This window comes from Microtus pennsylvanicus, chromosome 17 (assembly GCF_037038515.1).
Source record: "Microtus pennsylvanicus isolate mMicPen1 chromosome 17, mMicPen1.hap1, whole genome shotgun sequence".
NCBI lineage: Eukaryota > Metazoa > Chordata > Mammalia > Rodentia > Cricetidae > Microtus > Microtus pennsylvanicus.
In genome coordinates this window covers 29,376,523-29,392,888 of record NC_134595.1, presented here as the reverse complement: position 1 = coordinate 29,392,888, position 16,366 = coordinate 29,376,523, and the positions used below count along the sequence as shown (strand labels likewise).

Here is a 16,366-nt window from a genome sequence, read left to right as displayed (position 1 = left end):
CATCTGGTCATGTTTTTATTTGTAGGTAGATTTGTCTGCAAATCTATCTGTGCACCCACTTAACATCCCTGGTGCCCACGGAGACCAAAAGAGGGTGTTGTAATCTGGCAGGTTACAGGTGGTGGTGGTCGGCTGTCTGGGTGCTGGGAATCAACCCCAGGTCCTCTGCTCTTTGCCCCTGCCGGTCTCGGCTGCTGTTTGTTTTCTTTATCCTGTCCTGCCCGTGTCAGTTCTTCAGTGTTTTCTAGGGGTCCATGACCTTGACATTTGCTGGTTAGTCTACACACCATCTTTTCATCTGGTTACTCGCTGGTGACTAGACCCAGAAGCCTGTTCCCTCTGCCCAAGCACATGTGATCCTAACCACTCAGTTAAGAGGGTCTTTCTGCTGTAGTGGAGTTTCTGAAGCTTTACAAGAATCTAAAATGTCTGTTTACTGATTCTGGTACTACTGATACATTTTGCTGGAATCAATTCCTGCAGTGTCTAGTGCAGACGGGCTCTCCATCACTTCTGCATGAACGCTGCTCTTGCTTGCTCAGCAATATTAGAACTCTGAAGTCAGTTTGTTCTCCGAGTTCAAGTACCTCAGCTGAGTCTTGCACTGCTCACGTTAGGCCAGTGTTAGCACTTAAGTCCTTTAGGGTGGGTTCTGTCTTCTGAATGCTTGATTTCTGCCACCACAAGGTCTTTCGGTTCATCTCGCACAACCCCTGCTCCAATTAATTGTTTGCTTTTCTGGGAGGACAGCATTTAGGAAGACATATGGCCAATGGGACTCTCACTATTGTATGCCTGAGGCTCTTAAGCCACAGCTAAGAGGGGTAAGGGTTCTCTGTTGGGTCACGTGCCCTGTACTTGTTCTACGGTTGGAGGCAGTGCTTGTGCCCATGTACTTTCCTGACAATGCCTTGCATGTCTGTTCTCTCTGTAAACTTGGCTCATGGTTGCCATGTATCTGTCCAATTCTAGTCTGTACACAAGGCCGTTGGGTTTCAAACCATCGTCCTGTGAGAAACAAACTAGCATGCAGCATTTGGAAATACTTGTTTTTCTTCAGCCTTTCAGAATGTCGTCAGCTGAGCTTCTAAGCTGACATAGGTTAGTGTCCCTTGTTCTCTAGTGTGATTGTGCCTTAATATGTTTATTATGTGGTTTGTTTGGGGTTTTGTTGTTTGTTTGTCTGAGACAGGATCTCACTATAGAGCCCCAGCTAGCCTGGAACTTATTATGTGAAACAGGCTGGCTTTGAATTCAGAAATATCCACCCGCCTCTGCTTCTTTAGGGCTGGGGTTAAAAGCCACATGCCAACACGTGTGTGTGTGTGTGTGTGTGTGTGTGTGTGTGTGTGTGTGTACAGGATCCCTTCCATTACATGTGTGAAACTTGGTCATCTGTATAGGTCTGGATAGAGCTGACTTCTCTCGTCCAGCTGCGTGGTTTTAGGGGACTGTTTTTGCTTGCATTTCTACATCACGAGGACGTTAACTTGCTGGCCATATTTCCACCTCTCCCCAGGCCCCTAGCCAGCCTCCATCTCCTGTCTCCCAGCTTTTCTCACTCTGCCCCTGTTCTCTGCTAAGTGTTGAACTGGTGCGGGATGGGCTGGACCGTGAGCAGCTGGGGCTTGTAATTCCGTCTCTTGCTGGCTTGCTTTGCCGCTGCTGAGGTGTCCCAGTGATGCTGAGCACATTATTTTCTGTCAAGTGGACAGTTCACTTGAGGGTTCTCGTTTGCTTGTCCCTGGGGTGCAGTTGAGAGAGTGAAGCTCTAAGCTGCTTGCGAGCCCTGAAGATTGGGGTTTTAACAGCAGCTCCCTTGAGGGCCTTGACAAGTTGATGCTTGAGTCTGAGTGTTCCCAAGACTCCTCCTGTCGGTCCTGAGCGAACAGCTGCGCTGTAGAGCCACTGACTCGGAGTGACAGTGGCCATAGTCTGGCCTCCTGCTGGCCAGTGGAGGGGGACAAGCTCAGAATGGTTGGTGCTCCTCCCACCTGTGCCTGAAGACGTCCCCTTGTCCACTTGTGACGCTTTCCTCTGGCTGCTGCTGAGGTTGCCTCTTACTGGCATTTAAGCAATTGCACGTGCTATATACCTTACTACATTTTCCTCAGGATTCTTGTGTTTGGGGGTCGTTGATACTCTGGGTTTAATAGCTTCGTGGGTGTATTTCACAGTCTTCCAGGACGACAGTCACATAAATCAGGCCACTCGAGGTGGGGTCACAGCCCTCTGATGCACTGTTCTTTTCTTTTATAAGCCTATTGTGGCTGGAGTAGTGACAAGGAGCCATGTGCTGTGTGGTCTTGCTTCTGGCTGTGGGCTCCAGCGGGCTTCCCTAGAGCTGCCTTGGTTTTCTCTGGTGCTGAGGCAGTAAGTCCTGCTCTGGCTCTCTCCGCTGCTCTGTGTACTCTGGTCCCTCTGCAGTGGTGGGAAGTGGACCGTTCCAGACTGTGAGTAAAGCCCTTTGGTTCTTCTCCTCGGCTCGGGTAGTGTCCTTACACGTGAATGTGAAGCCTGCACCGCGGATCTCCCAGCTGTGTCCTCCCAGCTCTCTCTGTGTGTAACGTAGACTGCTTCCCCGGACTCTGATTCTCCTCCCCCTGCTGTGATCTGGGAACTTAGCGGGCAGTCCCCTGCTGCCCTGTTTCTATTCTCGGGGCTCCCTGCACTGTCCACTGTGACACCTGTGAAGTGTAGTTACTTCACAATGTCCATGTGGGAACGTTGTGTCCACTGAAGATGTAATACCGACCTGTAGACTCTTACTTCCACCATTAATGCCGGCAAGCGTTTAGCCTCTCTTCCCCTGCCAGTGTTTAACATGCTGTCAGCACGTGGACCTCCTGGGGAAGGGGAATTTAATGCTACTGATTACCTGTTGGCAGCCGGAGTAAATCCTATAGACTTGAATGGGCCAACTTGTCGGACAGGTGTCAAAGAGTTGCTCCTCTATGTGTGAATTGGGAGACACTCATGGCAGTTGCTGGGGAACCTCTTAGGCTAGATCCCATCTGCAGACTAGAAAATAAGAACCGCCCACCAGATCGATTGCTACAAGGCAGGGCTCCACAGTTTCCCAGCACTGACTTGCCCATACTCCCTTGTCTGTCAACGCCAGGGAAGCTGGCCTCCTGGTAGGGTCTTCCTATGGTTCGAAACAAAGGGCTGACCAAGTCAAAAGAATGTGTTCTCTTTTCCATGTCCCCTTGACTTTAGGACATTTTGGACCCCCCAAGTCTTAGATATGCAGATCTCAAATGTCTTTCTGGCGTACTCTGTTCAGGATGACTGTTAAGGGCCCTGAGCACTTGGCCAGAAGGTGGCAGCAACCTCTTAGCATTGCTCCCTTTCCTCTGAGGAATGTTGGCCACCCAGTAGTATTGTGTGCTAGCTAGCCCCTGAGTGAAGCCTCTGCCATTGCTTGGAGCCAGAGATCACCTGCTCAACTTGAGGGAGCTGCAGTCCAGGCACCAGGGAAGCCGCAGAGTGCAGACTTCAGATACTCTGAGCTGCTGCCTCCACGACTGTCGAGCTCCGGCCCTACCCTGTACTCTGGGCATCTGCCCCAGGTTTCCCAACATGCCAGTGTTACACGACCTTTCTCGCTTATATTAACACACCTAAAACTCCCCTACCACTACTGGTCCATTCTGTATGCAGTCATGGCCAGTAGCCAACCCCAACGGAAGTCTGTCACATTTTACCTAACAGTTCCTTTGTCCCTGAGTTGAGTATTTATGGACTTTGCTGCCCTACCCTAATCTGACACCAACTGCGGGCAAATGCAACTTTGTCCCTCCAAGGAGCCTTATTCCCTCTGGCCATCCTTCCCGAGGTTCCACTCCTTGTCCTGAAGCTACAGAAGGGCTGTTTGTCCCCACCACTCTGAGAGAGGACAACTGCCTGTTTCCCGAGCAGACCACAGGATAGAGCTGCGGAAACCGGCCCTTAGGGAGAGTTGCGGGTCTAAGGACCTGGAGACCCTCCAAGCCCATTCCAGGAGCCTCCCCTCCAGTCCCAGCTGCGGCTCCAGGTGCCGCCCGCCAGCTTCCGCCCTCGACAGCGGGGCGTGGGAGCCTCAGTGGGCCGGGCGCGGCCTCTCCCTAGCTCCCGCCCCCGGCGCGTCTCCAGCGGGCTCAGAGCTCGGCAAGGCGCTGGGACGGCCGGGGCTCTTCTCACCATGGCCCCCGGCCTGCGTGACCTCCCGCGGCGCGGCCTCTGGCTGCTGCTGGGTGAGTAGCGGCGGTGACCTGGGGCCGGGAGGGCAACACCTGAATGCACCTTTCACCTTACTCAGAGCGTGGGCTCCGCCAGGGCAGCACAAAGAATACACCTAACGCTGCCACGGAGACCGAACCGCTTGGGCACATCATCCAGCCCGCCATCCGAAGGCACCAGTAACTTTTGTCCATGCAATGGACAGCTTGCTTTCGGGGAGGGATGGGAGTGCGGGGATCGCTTCAGTTTTCAGGCGGGCTCCTAGCTGATGCAAGCTCCCTGAGCCTGCAGCAGCTCCCATCAGAGCCACAGCTCGGGGATCTGGGCACTAGCTGTTGCTGGAAGCCTGACTGTCACCTACTGTCGAGGCCATTTCCATGGGGATTTTCTTATTGGCTTGTTAACTTGGCACTTGTGGCTAATAAAAATTAGAGGTGGCAGACGTAGCGGGTTTCTGTTTTAGAGTGATCGTGAACTGCAGCCCAGGGGTGACCAACAAGAAACTGCCCATCTCACTTCCCTTGTCTGTAATGCTCGCAGAATACTGTCAGGACCCTGGGTCGCCATACCTACTGAACATATTTCAGGTACACAGCTAGCTAGCTACTTTTTAACGAAAGCAAGGCAAAAAGTCCATCAGTGTCCCTGGGAAGGCCTGTGGCTTAATGTTTCTTGTGGTCTCTTCCCACACCCATGGTGTTGGTCAGAGGCACCTGCTGCTCGGGCTTTGGGGCCGATAAAGACTGGCCACAGGCACTGTTTATAGCCAAAGACTCAGGACAGTGTGGCCAGTCTGTGGAACCTGGGCAGGAACAGCACTGAGAGACATTTTGTTTGCTGGGCAGATCTTACCTGTTTGTAAACCCCACCAAGGAGTGCCAGGTCTGCAGAAGTCTGTCTCTATGTAATAGAATCTGAAGATGGATCTTGCTCCTCACAAGTCCTGGCTAAACTCACATGAGAAGCAAAACCTTATAATAATATTGATGTCTTCAGCTGTGTTCACATTCTCTTGGTTTGGTGTGGCATTTTTAGCTTCAGTTTCCTAAGAAATGAGCATTTCTGTATTAGCAAGGCAGAGAGCTAGTTGATCAAAAAAATATTATTTTAGGGTAAGCAAATAAATAAAGGTTGTTTACCAGTTCCCCGGGAGTCTGCACCCTGGAAAGGCTTGTGTAAATAGAACACTATGTCTGACCACATATAAGCACCTCCTGTGTTTACCAGGAAAAGGACTCTTCTCGCAGTCCAATGTCCTGTGCTCCTGACGTAGCCCTGAGTGGTCTGGCGATGTTATGTCTTGGGAGAACAAACACAACTTTATGAGGTTATCGGTGAATTAATGTCTTTGGAGCCCAGCTGTGATGAGCGGAATCTCTGAGCTCACACTGTTCTTCCCCGGCCCTGCTACTGGCCAGATCTCCTTGGTGATAGAGTTTGAGATCCTGAATGGTTGTGTGGAAGGGTTTCTGGTTTGCTTTAAAGTATGCTAATCTTCAGGGCTAAGGTCTTATCTGGGACAGTTTTATTAATGAGCTGGTTCTTATTCTACCTGCTGGCTTTATTTGTAGTTAGCAAAATATCAGAGATGTATCGTTTTCTTTTCTCCCTGAGTACCCTGTGTGTGGTGTTGTTTATAGAAGACCGCCTGCACCAAAAAAAAAAAAAATCTCATGCATAATCATCAAAAAGCTCTTCTTCAGCAGTCAGAAAAGATGTGAGCTGTGGTTCCAAGGCAGACCAGCTTGGACAACTTAAGTGACTGTTTTGCCAGCTCCCGTTTTTTTTTTTGCAAACTTCACTCGGGTGTGCCAGCCACTGCTGCATGATCAGCTCCCGAACCTTCTGTACCTGAGAACACATGCCTCTCTCGTCTCTCATGCTAGGAACCTAGAAGGGGAGGGGGGGGGTGAGAAGCTGGACTATTTGTTAAACTATATACAAACTGCAAATGAAGTGAGCATCCCAGGAAGTCAAGAGTGTGATTGTGTTGCTGTTTTTAATCTGGGTGTAGTTCTAGCCGCCAGAGTCCAGATCCAGGGGCTCCCACTTGCTAATCGAATCACCATGTCTGTCTGCTAGCCCTGTGAGCTTGGAGGAAGAGAAGAATCCTCGGGTGTTTGCCCTTCCCTGCACGCATACTAGGTCTGTGTGCAGATGTCAGTCAGTCCAGCCCGGGGCTGCAGAACAGGGTTTCCATCCATGCTAGGCTGCAGGGAGTCGTATGTAACATAGGGAAACGTTTTTTAGACGCAATCCTTTCGTGGGCCAAATAGCTCACTGGAAAACCTCTAGCGATTTCCCCATACACACTGGTATGAATTCTAGTGAAAATGCTGAGCCAGGGAGCGGCTCCCTGAAGGCTCACCCTCCAGCAGCCCTCCCTCAGGCCCACAGCCCCTCCTTGCCGAGATTCCATGTGCCCTGCTGGGCTGTACCTCCATGGGGGCCCTGGCTATGGGAATGGTCACAGGCTGGACAGTCTTCTTCTGGAGCCCTGGATGAGGTGGGTCTGCTTTCAGAGTGGTTCTGAGTGCCAGTTACCAGTGTGTGGCCTGCAGGCCACAGGCTTCCCATCCAGGAATCAGAGAAGCAGGTGTACTCCTCAGACCTTTGGAGCCCCAGTGGGAACCCACCCAGGAATTGAGGCAAGTGCCCAATCTTCTACGTATCCCAGAGCTCAGAGGTCAAACGGTGTCAACACAAAGAGAGTTAGAAGCCTGGGTGCTGCTACATAGCACAAGACATGTCCCCATTCCTGTGACAGTAATATGTCCCCAAATGTCCATGGTACCAAGGTGGAGAAATGCTTCCATTTCGACCACAGTTGCCCCTCTGCCTTCACCTCTTTATCTGCTACTACAACCAACCACGTGCTCAATGTGCTTTTAAGCTGGGAATGGCGGCCCACAGCTATAGCCCCAGCACTCAGGAGGCTGAGACAGAAGGATTGCAGAACAGACCAGCTTGGACTACACAGAGAGACCTTGTCTCAAATCATCAAAATGTATCAACAACATCAAGAATATTGCAAAACTAGAGAGATGGCTCAGTGGGTAAAATCATAGTTGCCCAAGTCTGGGAACCCGCGTTTGAATCCCCAGAACCCACACACAACACAGACACATAGCTCAAAAACCTGTCATCCCAGTGCTCTTAAGGGGAGATGAGAGACATGGGAGTCAGGAAGCTCTCAGGCATGCTAGTCTGTTGGGTGCTGCAGAAAGGCAGCGAAGAGATCCGCCTCGATCCAGGAAGTTGTCCTCGAGCGCCCCATACCTGGGCTCACACCTGTGTTCACACCAGTGCCTACACACACAGACCCCCTTGAAGCTAAGCAAGTACAGACTGAGAAGAAGTAGTATAACAATCATTCCCCTAGCATGTATATCGCACTATGCATCCTAAGCCTTTTCAGGATTATTGGAAAAGATTGGTGGTTTGTAAGTAAATGCAACTCCATTTCCCACGAGGGGCTTGTGCGTCTGTGAATCCTAAAACCAATGTCTGTGAATCCCATGGGCAACTGAGTGCAGTGTGAGAAGCAGGCTGTGAGGAGGGGACCTAGTGAATGGAGCTGGGGTATTGGTGGAGCGCTGAGGAACTTCGGCACAGGGCGGGCGTGTGAAGAGCCTGGTTCTGGAAGTCGTATTGATGGAAGTAAAGCTAGGAGGGGTTGAGCCATTGAGGCTCCCTTGGAGCTTGAAGGAAATGTATGCTGACTGAGCCCTGTCTTATAGGAGCCCTGAGCTACACCCCATCATGGGCTGGTGGGTTACAGGGGCTGAAGCTGGCCAGACCAGGGTGGGGAAGGACCCCTATGATAAAGGTGTTAGGATAGCAGCCTCTGGTAAACTGGAATTTCAGACAGGTGTTTCAGGATAGGCAATATTGGGGGCATACTCATCCTGTGAAGATTCTCTTACATTAAATGTAGAGGGGGCATCCTGTCCTTTATGTGCTGAATGTGACAGTTTACCCCTGCAGCCTGGAGGCGGGTCTCACTAGAAAGTAGGGTGATAGCTGGTGTCTATATAAATCGAGGGTTCACGGGAAAGGCATAGCCAGGAGAGATACTTAGGGCAGTCGCCTTGGCGATGGCAAAGCCTCGGGCAGAGGGGGCCAGCTGCGGAGAGTGGCTGGAGACAGGTCCTAGCGTTTGTACAAGCCTAGGAGGGGGAAGCCAAGTTTACTGAGTCAGGTGAAGGCGCCAGAGAGGGAGGATAGACAGAGACCATCCCAGGCGCTGCTGAACAGCTTGCCATGTCATGAGGGATCAAACAGATAGCTGGGTCACACACGAACATGAGTAAGGCCCAAGGGTACGTCTGTCGTGGTTTCCCTGTGTTAACCTTTGACTGACTCACTCAGACCTTGTCTCGCCGGTGATTCTCTCGTGACGTTCTCAGTGACTTGGGGAGGAATGGGAACTTAATAGTAATGGCACTGAAATTTAGCATCAAAAAATGCTGGCGTTGAGACCCTCTGCCCAAGAGTCCATCCTTCCACTGTGTCTCCAGCCAAGGTCTCGTGGACTGGCTCCTCTCTGCAGGTCCTGGGCTTTTGGCTGCCTCTGTGAGTGGAACAGGCTCCCTTGATTCATTCCTGAGTGAGGCTAAAAAACACACTTTTAAAAATGTATTCATTCTTTTAATGTATTCATTTGGTTGCGCGCGCGCGCGCGCGTGTGTGTGTGTGTGTGTGTGTGTGTGTGTGTGTGTGTGTGTGTGCGGTGGGGGAGGGCAAGTGTGTCGTGGTTCACAACTGAAGGTGCAGTGGGGGAGGGCAAGTGTGTTGTAGTTCACAACTGAAGGTGCGGTGGGGGAGGGCAAGTGTGTCGTGGTTCACAACTGAAGGTGGAGGTCACCTTTCAGGGGTTGATACTCAGGTCCTCGACTTGATGATAAGCACCTTTGCCTACTAAGCCATACCCTAAAGCCCAATAGACACTGTGTGTGTGTCCTGCGTGGTGTCTCCCTTCTCTGTTTCTTCTTTCGTATTTGAGCTCCTCCCCAGGCTTTCCAAACAGGCCACTATGCCAACTACAGCTAGGAGTGACCTCTCCGCCTTCCAGGCTTCATGGCTTTAGGTGTTGATTTTTTTCCCCACACCGAAGTGGGGTGCTAGCCAGAGAAGTCTTCCTCTGCTGAAGGCTGCGGCAGTAAGTCTGCCTGTCTCCTGTGGCTCAGGGGCTTTTTATCTCACTGTCCATAGCGAAGAGGACAGAAGGGTGGAGAATACATGGTCTTTCCACGTATGAAATGTTGTTTTGTCACGTGAAGGAAGAACTATTAACATGCCCACAGCAGCTTGCCCTGCTGGCCTGCTGAGAGCGATAATAGAGACGGCCACAAGATGCTTCTCCCTCCCTGACCGACCGAGCAGGGCTCCTGAGGCCCCAGCTGCCCGTCGCCTCCTGTTCGTTTTTGTCTTTGTTACTCACTATTCCTAAGTGAGGTCCTTTCTTCTGTAGCTTTATCTCCCGGACTGAGGTTCCCTTCCACACAAACCATGTCAACATCACCTCTAACCCTAGGTACCAAGACAGGCTGCTGGCAGGATGAGGCAGTTCCAGGAGGACCTGAGAGTCCTTTCTCCCTGGGAACTGTGACTGACCACCTTGGAGGGGTTTTCCACAGCTGTCATGCTGCTTGGGGTTTTGTATCTTTGCAGTGACTTCTGTCGCTTGCTTAGGAATGTGTCATTTCCCCTGTCCCATTCAGCAGGTGGTTCCTGACTTACCGTGGTTTGACTTAAGATTTTTTCCCCCAATGATGCAGAAGCAGTTCCCACTGAGTAGAAACCACACTTTGGATTTTGAATCTGGACCCTTTGCAGGATTAGCAATTATCAGCCTAGTCCCTCAAGCTCGAAGCATAGTCTCCAATCAGCCCTCGATCCCAGAGGAACAATCAACACTGTATAGCGGACCCCTTCGATAAACCCTGCAACCAAAAACAACACGGAAAGAAACGGGTAGCTTCCCCAAAATGCTCAAGCCCCCAATGCGACTGAATCCGCACCTTTATCAGTCGCCTCCCCCAGCCTCTTCTCTGGGACCCCAGCCCTGCCACAAAGCCCCAGGCCTCAGCTACTCTGCGTGACTCCTCCAAGCCTTCAAAACCAATACCGCTTGGGTGACTCTTCCGCTACCCAGTTCAGCTGCCAGCACAAGACACAGCCTCCGCCCCTCTGGCCCAGGACTTCTGTGTGCTGATCCTGAGGAAACACACTCCCAGGTTTTCAGCCCTCCATAATGTTGGTCTCCTCTTGGTCACCCCTAACTTCGCAGCTCCAGCTGCCACTTAACCATCTCAGCAAAGCAAGGGGTTTCACTTCAGTGATTCGGGTCCCTTGTCAATCACAGCTGAACCTCTAGCCTGCGCTCTCCGGAACCACAGTTTCTTATTTCGAAATATTAAATGGCCCCAATAGAGTCTTACTTCCCTCTGAAACTTCCCAAGCCAGGCCTCTCTCATCTGCACTGCGCCTACGTTTCTCCTCTCGGTTCTTGGAGCAGCTCACTGAGCTCTGAACACCCACCGACTTTTCCAGGCAAAAGATGTCCCCAATCCTCCCCCAAATATATGGTCATGTCTGTCACGGCAATATTCCACTCCTGGTGCCAATTTCTGCCTTATTTAGGTTTCTATGAGTGTGATGAAACACTGTGACCAAAAGCGACTTGGGGAGGAAAGGGTTTGCTTCATTTTACAGCTTATAGACCCTCATTTAAGGAAGTTGGGCAGTAACCTGGAGGCAGGAACTGACACAGAGGTCTTGAAGAGATGCTGCTTTGGGGCTAGCTCCTCATGGCTGCTTTCCAAACAAGGATCCGGGGAGCCAGGACCACCAGCTCAGGGATGGTATACCCTACAGTAAGCTGAGGCCTTCATGTCAATCATTGATCAAGAAAAATCCTCCACAGGAGAGTCTGCTGCAAGCGTTTTCTCACTGAGGTTTCCTCTCCTCAAGAGACTCTACCTTGAGTCAGGTTGACATAAAACTAGGCAACATGGCTGATGTTTCACCCCTGTAGCCAAATCCCTGACAAAGCCAACTTGAAGGAGGACGGTTTATTCTGCCTCAGGCTTTCAGAGGTTTCAGCCTGTGGTTGCGGGACAGCGGTGAGGCAGAATATGGCGGCAGGAACATATGGTAAACACAGCTACACAAGTCATGGCAGAAAGGAGGCTGAAGGAGATGCGGAGGAAAGGGCTAGGGACAGGCTCTAGCCCCTAGGCTCTCCTTCCTTCAGAGTTCCTATCACCTCCCAAGAGTCTATCAAACAGGATCCCATCACTGCCCCACCCCAAAGCCACACCTCGGTACCGCAGCACCGTTTCATCAGGACCTGCCACATCCAAACTCCAGCACCTTTGATCTCTATCATGTGACGTTTTCATGTTATGGTGTCCCCCATCTATAAAGCTACATGTCCCCTGTGCATCTAGGAGTGCTGTTTAGGAGGTCCCCTCTCTAACTCCTTCCGTATCTGCGGATGTTTGCCTTTCTTGGTCCCATATTATGAACTGGCATTTTTGCTTCCAGACAAAACGCTGCTGAGTATCCTAATGCTTTTTCCTCTGAAAAGTCACCTGATTGATTTTCGTTGAATGCATCTGCTCGTGTGAATGAGCATGCTCAGTCCGTCTCCTGTTTGACTAAAGTCAGAGAGGTTTTGTCTGTCTTGTGCCCGCTGTTGGCATCTTCAGAATTTTCTGTTTGTGGTTTCTGTTTCCCCTTTGACACAGAAAGCATTTGGAAAACAGTGTTTAAAACTCCCAGGGGCTCAGGCTTTGGGGATCCCAGACAGTCATTACTGGTTTTATTGTACCCTGTTTGAGAGGGAGACAGTTCTGCCAGAGCCTCCCACTTAGAGTGACCTGGAGGTGACTTCTTACCTCTACACATTGACTTTTGTCAACAGCCATGAGCCCCTAGGAAGAACGCAGTGTGTTGATTCCAGTCCTTTAATTAAAACTCCCAGCCACTGGGACTCTTAAAAATTGCTTTCCAAATGCTTTCTATGCCAAAGAGGAAATAGAAACCACAAACAGAATATTCTGAAGATGCCAACAGCCAGCACAAGACAGACAAAACCTCCCCGAGCTCAGCCAAGCAGAAGACTGATGGAGCAGGCTCACTCACACAAGCGGATAAGACATCCCTAGTGTTAGGTTAAAAATCGTAGTCCTGTGTCCTTGTCTTCGCTTGTCCAGGCATGTGAGCTTTGGAGACCCCACACTTAGGAACTCTCCATTCTTCCTGTCACTAAGCCTTGTGTGTAGGATACAGATGGGGGCTTGTGTACATAAAGCCCCACAGTCTCTGCAGCAGGGAGCACAAAGCACCGCCTCCTCTGCCCACACGTTGCTTGTGACATTTTACTTTTAATTGTGCGTGTTTTAGTCACAGCTCTCTAGAGGAGAAGAACAGATAGAATGAATAGATGTCATGAAAGGAGGACTTCCAGACTGGCGTGTGCCTCGGGCGTTGGGTGGTGCAGCAACAGCTGACTGCATTCTGGGAAAAAGTACCTGCTCGCTACTCGGTCCGCAAGACTGGAAGCCTCAACAGTCCTGGTCTGGTTCCAAAGGCCTGGGCCAGTCTCTGGAGAGCCCCTGGTCTTCAGTCCACATTGGACAGCCAAAGAAACTGGAGTCTATTGTCAGTGAGAGATGGAGGTAAGGCCGGAGGTGGCAGCAGAGTAGATGTGATCACCTGCAAGAAGAGAAGACAGGCCAGCAAGCAATGGCTTTTCCCCCCGGATCTCTTTATATCCGGGTCACATCTGGAAGGCTTTTCTCTCCTCCTAAAAAGACCTACCCAGAAACACTTCTCTTAGTTGATTCCAGATCCAACCAAGTTAATAACCAAGTTCCCTAAAGGACATCTGAGTTCACTTTCAAGTGTGCAGTTACCTGCACCAACTATATTTATGGAGTCTTCAGCGAGACACCTCCAGAATGACTGGAAAGCTGTCCTAATTAAACACTAACTACTGACTCCCCCTTCCTCCGTCTCCCAGCCACTGGCAGCCCCCACTTTACTTTCCATCTCTCTGATCGTCTTAGTTAGGGTGTGTATTGCTGTGGAGGGACACCAAGGCCATGGCAGCTCTTATAAAGAAAACATTTAACTGGAGTGGTTCACTCACAGTTCAGAGGGTTAGTCCATTTTCATTATGGCAGAACATGGCACATGCAGGCGAACATGGGGCTGAAGAGGAGCTGAGAGTTCTACATCTTGATCTGAAGGCAACAGGAAGTGAACTGACGCTGGGCATAGCTTGAGCATAGAAGACCTCAAAGCCTACCCCCACAGTGACACACTTTCTGCAATGAGGCCACACCTCGTGATAGTGCCACTCTCGATGAGCTTACGGGAGCCAATTGCATTCAAACTACTGAATGATTTAACTACAGTGGTACCTATGGAATAGAATCGTATGGCATTTATCCTTCAGTGTACATCCTCAAGGTTCATCCAGATTATAGTAGGAGTCGAGTTTTCCTTCCTCTGGAAGGTCAAATAGAATTCCCCTGCATAGACATACCACATCCTGATAATCTCTCCATTCAAGGAAAGGCTGAGCAGCTTCTTGGTTCCTGCTAGCCATGCGGTGTGCAAACATTTCTTTTGGATCTCTTGGATGCTCACTCAGAATAGAGGGTGTTACATTAATTTTATCTTTGATCCTTTTAGGAGCTGCTGGGTTGTTTCCCACCACAGCCCTGCTACCCCACGCCTCTTGCCCACAACTTCCACTCTCCCCTCGTCCTCCAGCAATTGTTATCTTCTGATTTTCCGTTCCCAGCAGCCATCCTGAAGGCACCATTCATGACTCTCTGGGTGGAATTGCACTTTGTCAGGGACCATTTTGTGGTTTGTCACTTTTAAGTATTGCATTGCTGGAACATTCCACTGCCCATCTATGGGACGTTCTGGAGTCCCTTGCTAGTGGCGATGGCTCTTCTTCTTTGAATATTTTTAAAAATATTTTTTACACATTTTAAATGAAGATAGAATTATAACACTTTCCCCCTTTTTTTCCTTCCCCATTCCCTCCCATATCTTCCCCATCTCAAATTCATAGCCTTTTTCTTCTTATTTTTGTTACATGTATGTGAGTTTACTGTCTATACATGTGAGCACAATTATATAAATACAACCTACAGAGTCCGATTTTGTTGTTTGTGTGTGTGTGTGTGGTTTGCATTGGATAACCAGTAAAGGGGTTCATCCTTGGGAGAGACTGATTCTCCCTCTCCCAGCAATCTTTTGACCTGGGTAGCATCTGACTTCTTCAAGGATCCAGAGGACACAATCCACTAGCCTGGGTCTGGTGACCTTGGCTGACTGCTTCCTATCTCCTAGGATCCTCATCAGGATGAAGGTAGCACAGGCTCACATTGCTGGGATAATTGTAAGGATTCTGAGGCCTCCATGCAGGACCATGTGGAACCTGAGGCACCATCAGAGTTCTCTGGAAATTGTTAGCTCTTCTGGTTTTAAGAACTGTGCTTGGAGTTTAATCTAATATCTTTTTTCCTACTTTCCATTGTTTACTCCTTCTAGGGAATGCCCTGCCTTGTCCTTCCTCCCTCCCTCCCTTTCTCCTTCCTTCTTCCCTCCTTCTTTCTGTCCTTCCTTCCTCCCTCCCTCCTTTCCTTCCTTCCTAAGTTTCTTGACATGAGATAACTTTTTTTTACCTGACTTCATTCACAAGTTGATTATTTGTATATAGGGAGGCTACTAAATTTTTACATTGATTTCACTTTCTGGTGCTTTGCTACAAATATAGGTAAGATCTAAGATTTTTCTGGGGAATCCTCATGGTCTTTTACGTATAGGATTATGTCAGCTGAAAATAAAGATGCTTAGATCGCTCCCTTTTCTGTCTATATTTTTATCGCTTTCTCGTATCACTCTAGCTATGACCTCATATTGAACAAAAGCAGTAAGATGAACACTGCTCACAGGCATTTGCCTGCATGCATATACATGGCATGTGTATACACACAGAGACACAGAATAAAAAGGAGTGGGCACAATCGCCTCATTCTGATGTTAGAGGAGATGCCTTCAACTTCCCTGTCTACAGTTTGCTGTATACAGACTTTATCTCCATTAGAGCTGTTCCTTCTATTCCTAGTTTCCTCATGAAGCAGAGCTGAGCTTTCTCGAAGGCCTTTCCTCCATCTCCTGAGATGATTGGGTGATTTCTGTCCTTAAGTGTGTTTCTATGTTGTGTTATATGTATTGGTTTGCATATGCTGAACCAACCTTGCAGCCCTGAGTTAAATTGATTGTGGCATATAATCTTACTGTGTTCTTGAATTCTATACACAGGGTTTTGGTTTTTTCAGGTTTTATTTTGGTTTGGTTTTTCAAGGCAGGGTTTCTCTGTCCTGAAACTTACTTTGTGAACCAGGCTGGCCTCGAACTCACAGAGATCCACCTACCTCTGCCTCCTGAATGCTGGGATTAAAAGCATGCACCTCCATGCCCGGTATTTTATTGAGCATTTTCATGTCTATATGCATTAAGGAAATTGGACTATAGTTTTATTTTATTTGGAAGCAGGGGCCACACTATGTAACCCTTGTTGGCCTGGGACTCACAAAAATCCAGCTGCCTTTGCTTCCCAACTGTGGGTCTAGAAGTGAGAACATACTGGTGGGACTGCCCAGCAAGGATGCAAACACATACTGTCCAGTCTGAGCAGTTGTGTAGTTTCTGTGGTTTGTCTTGTTATTTATTTCTAGTTTTATTCCACTGCTACCTAGTAAGACACTAGACATTCTCAGCTCTGTTACGTTTGTTAAGACTTGCTCTGTGACCTCGAAGGTGGTCTCATCTAGACACAGTCCCTCGGGCTGCCAAGTTGTATATTTTACATCCTCTACTAGGTAGAAGATTCCAGACAGGCCTCTTTTAAAAGCTGGGTTGCCAACACTGGTGTCAAATGATGAAAACCCTTGGTTCTGCTGGCACTGTGCAGGATGAGCCTTAGGGACGTCAGAACCACCCACACAGACGGAGATGCCCTGAAGATCCGGTACAGGGGGAGAACAGTGCGGAGGGTTATTATTCTCTTGGCCTCATGCTCTCAGGACGTCCTTGCTCTCATCATCCCCAA

At 49.6% G+C, this 16,366-nt stretch overlaps 1 protein-coding gene across 1 annotated transcript in view; it reads left to right on the top strand.

Annotated features, from left to right (window-relative positions):
- The first annotated feature begins 4,041 nt into the window (after positions 1–4,041).
- The window catches only part of Ramp1 (receptor activity modifying protein 1), a 49,718-nt gene continuing 37,393 nt past the window's right edge, over positions 4,042–16,366 (top strand). Inside the window, exon 1 of the mRNA XM_075951147.1 lies at positions 4,042–4,235. Coding sequence (XP_075807262.1) covers positions 4,184–4,235 — 52 coding nt within the window. The 5' untranslated portion in view covers positions 4,042–4,183. The remainder of the gene's footprint in view (positions 4,236–16,366) is intronic.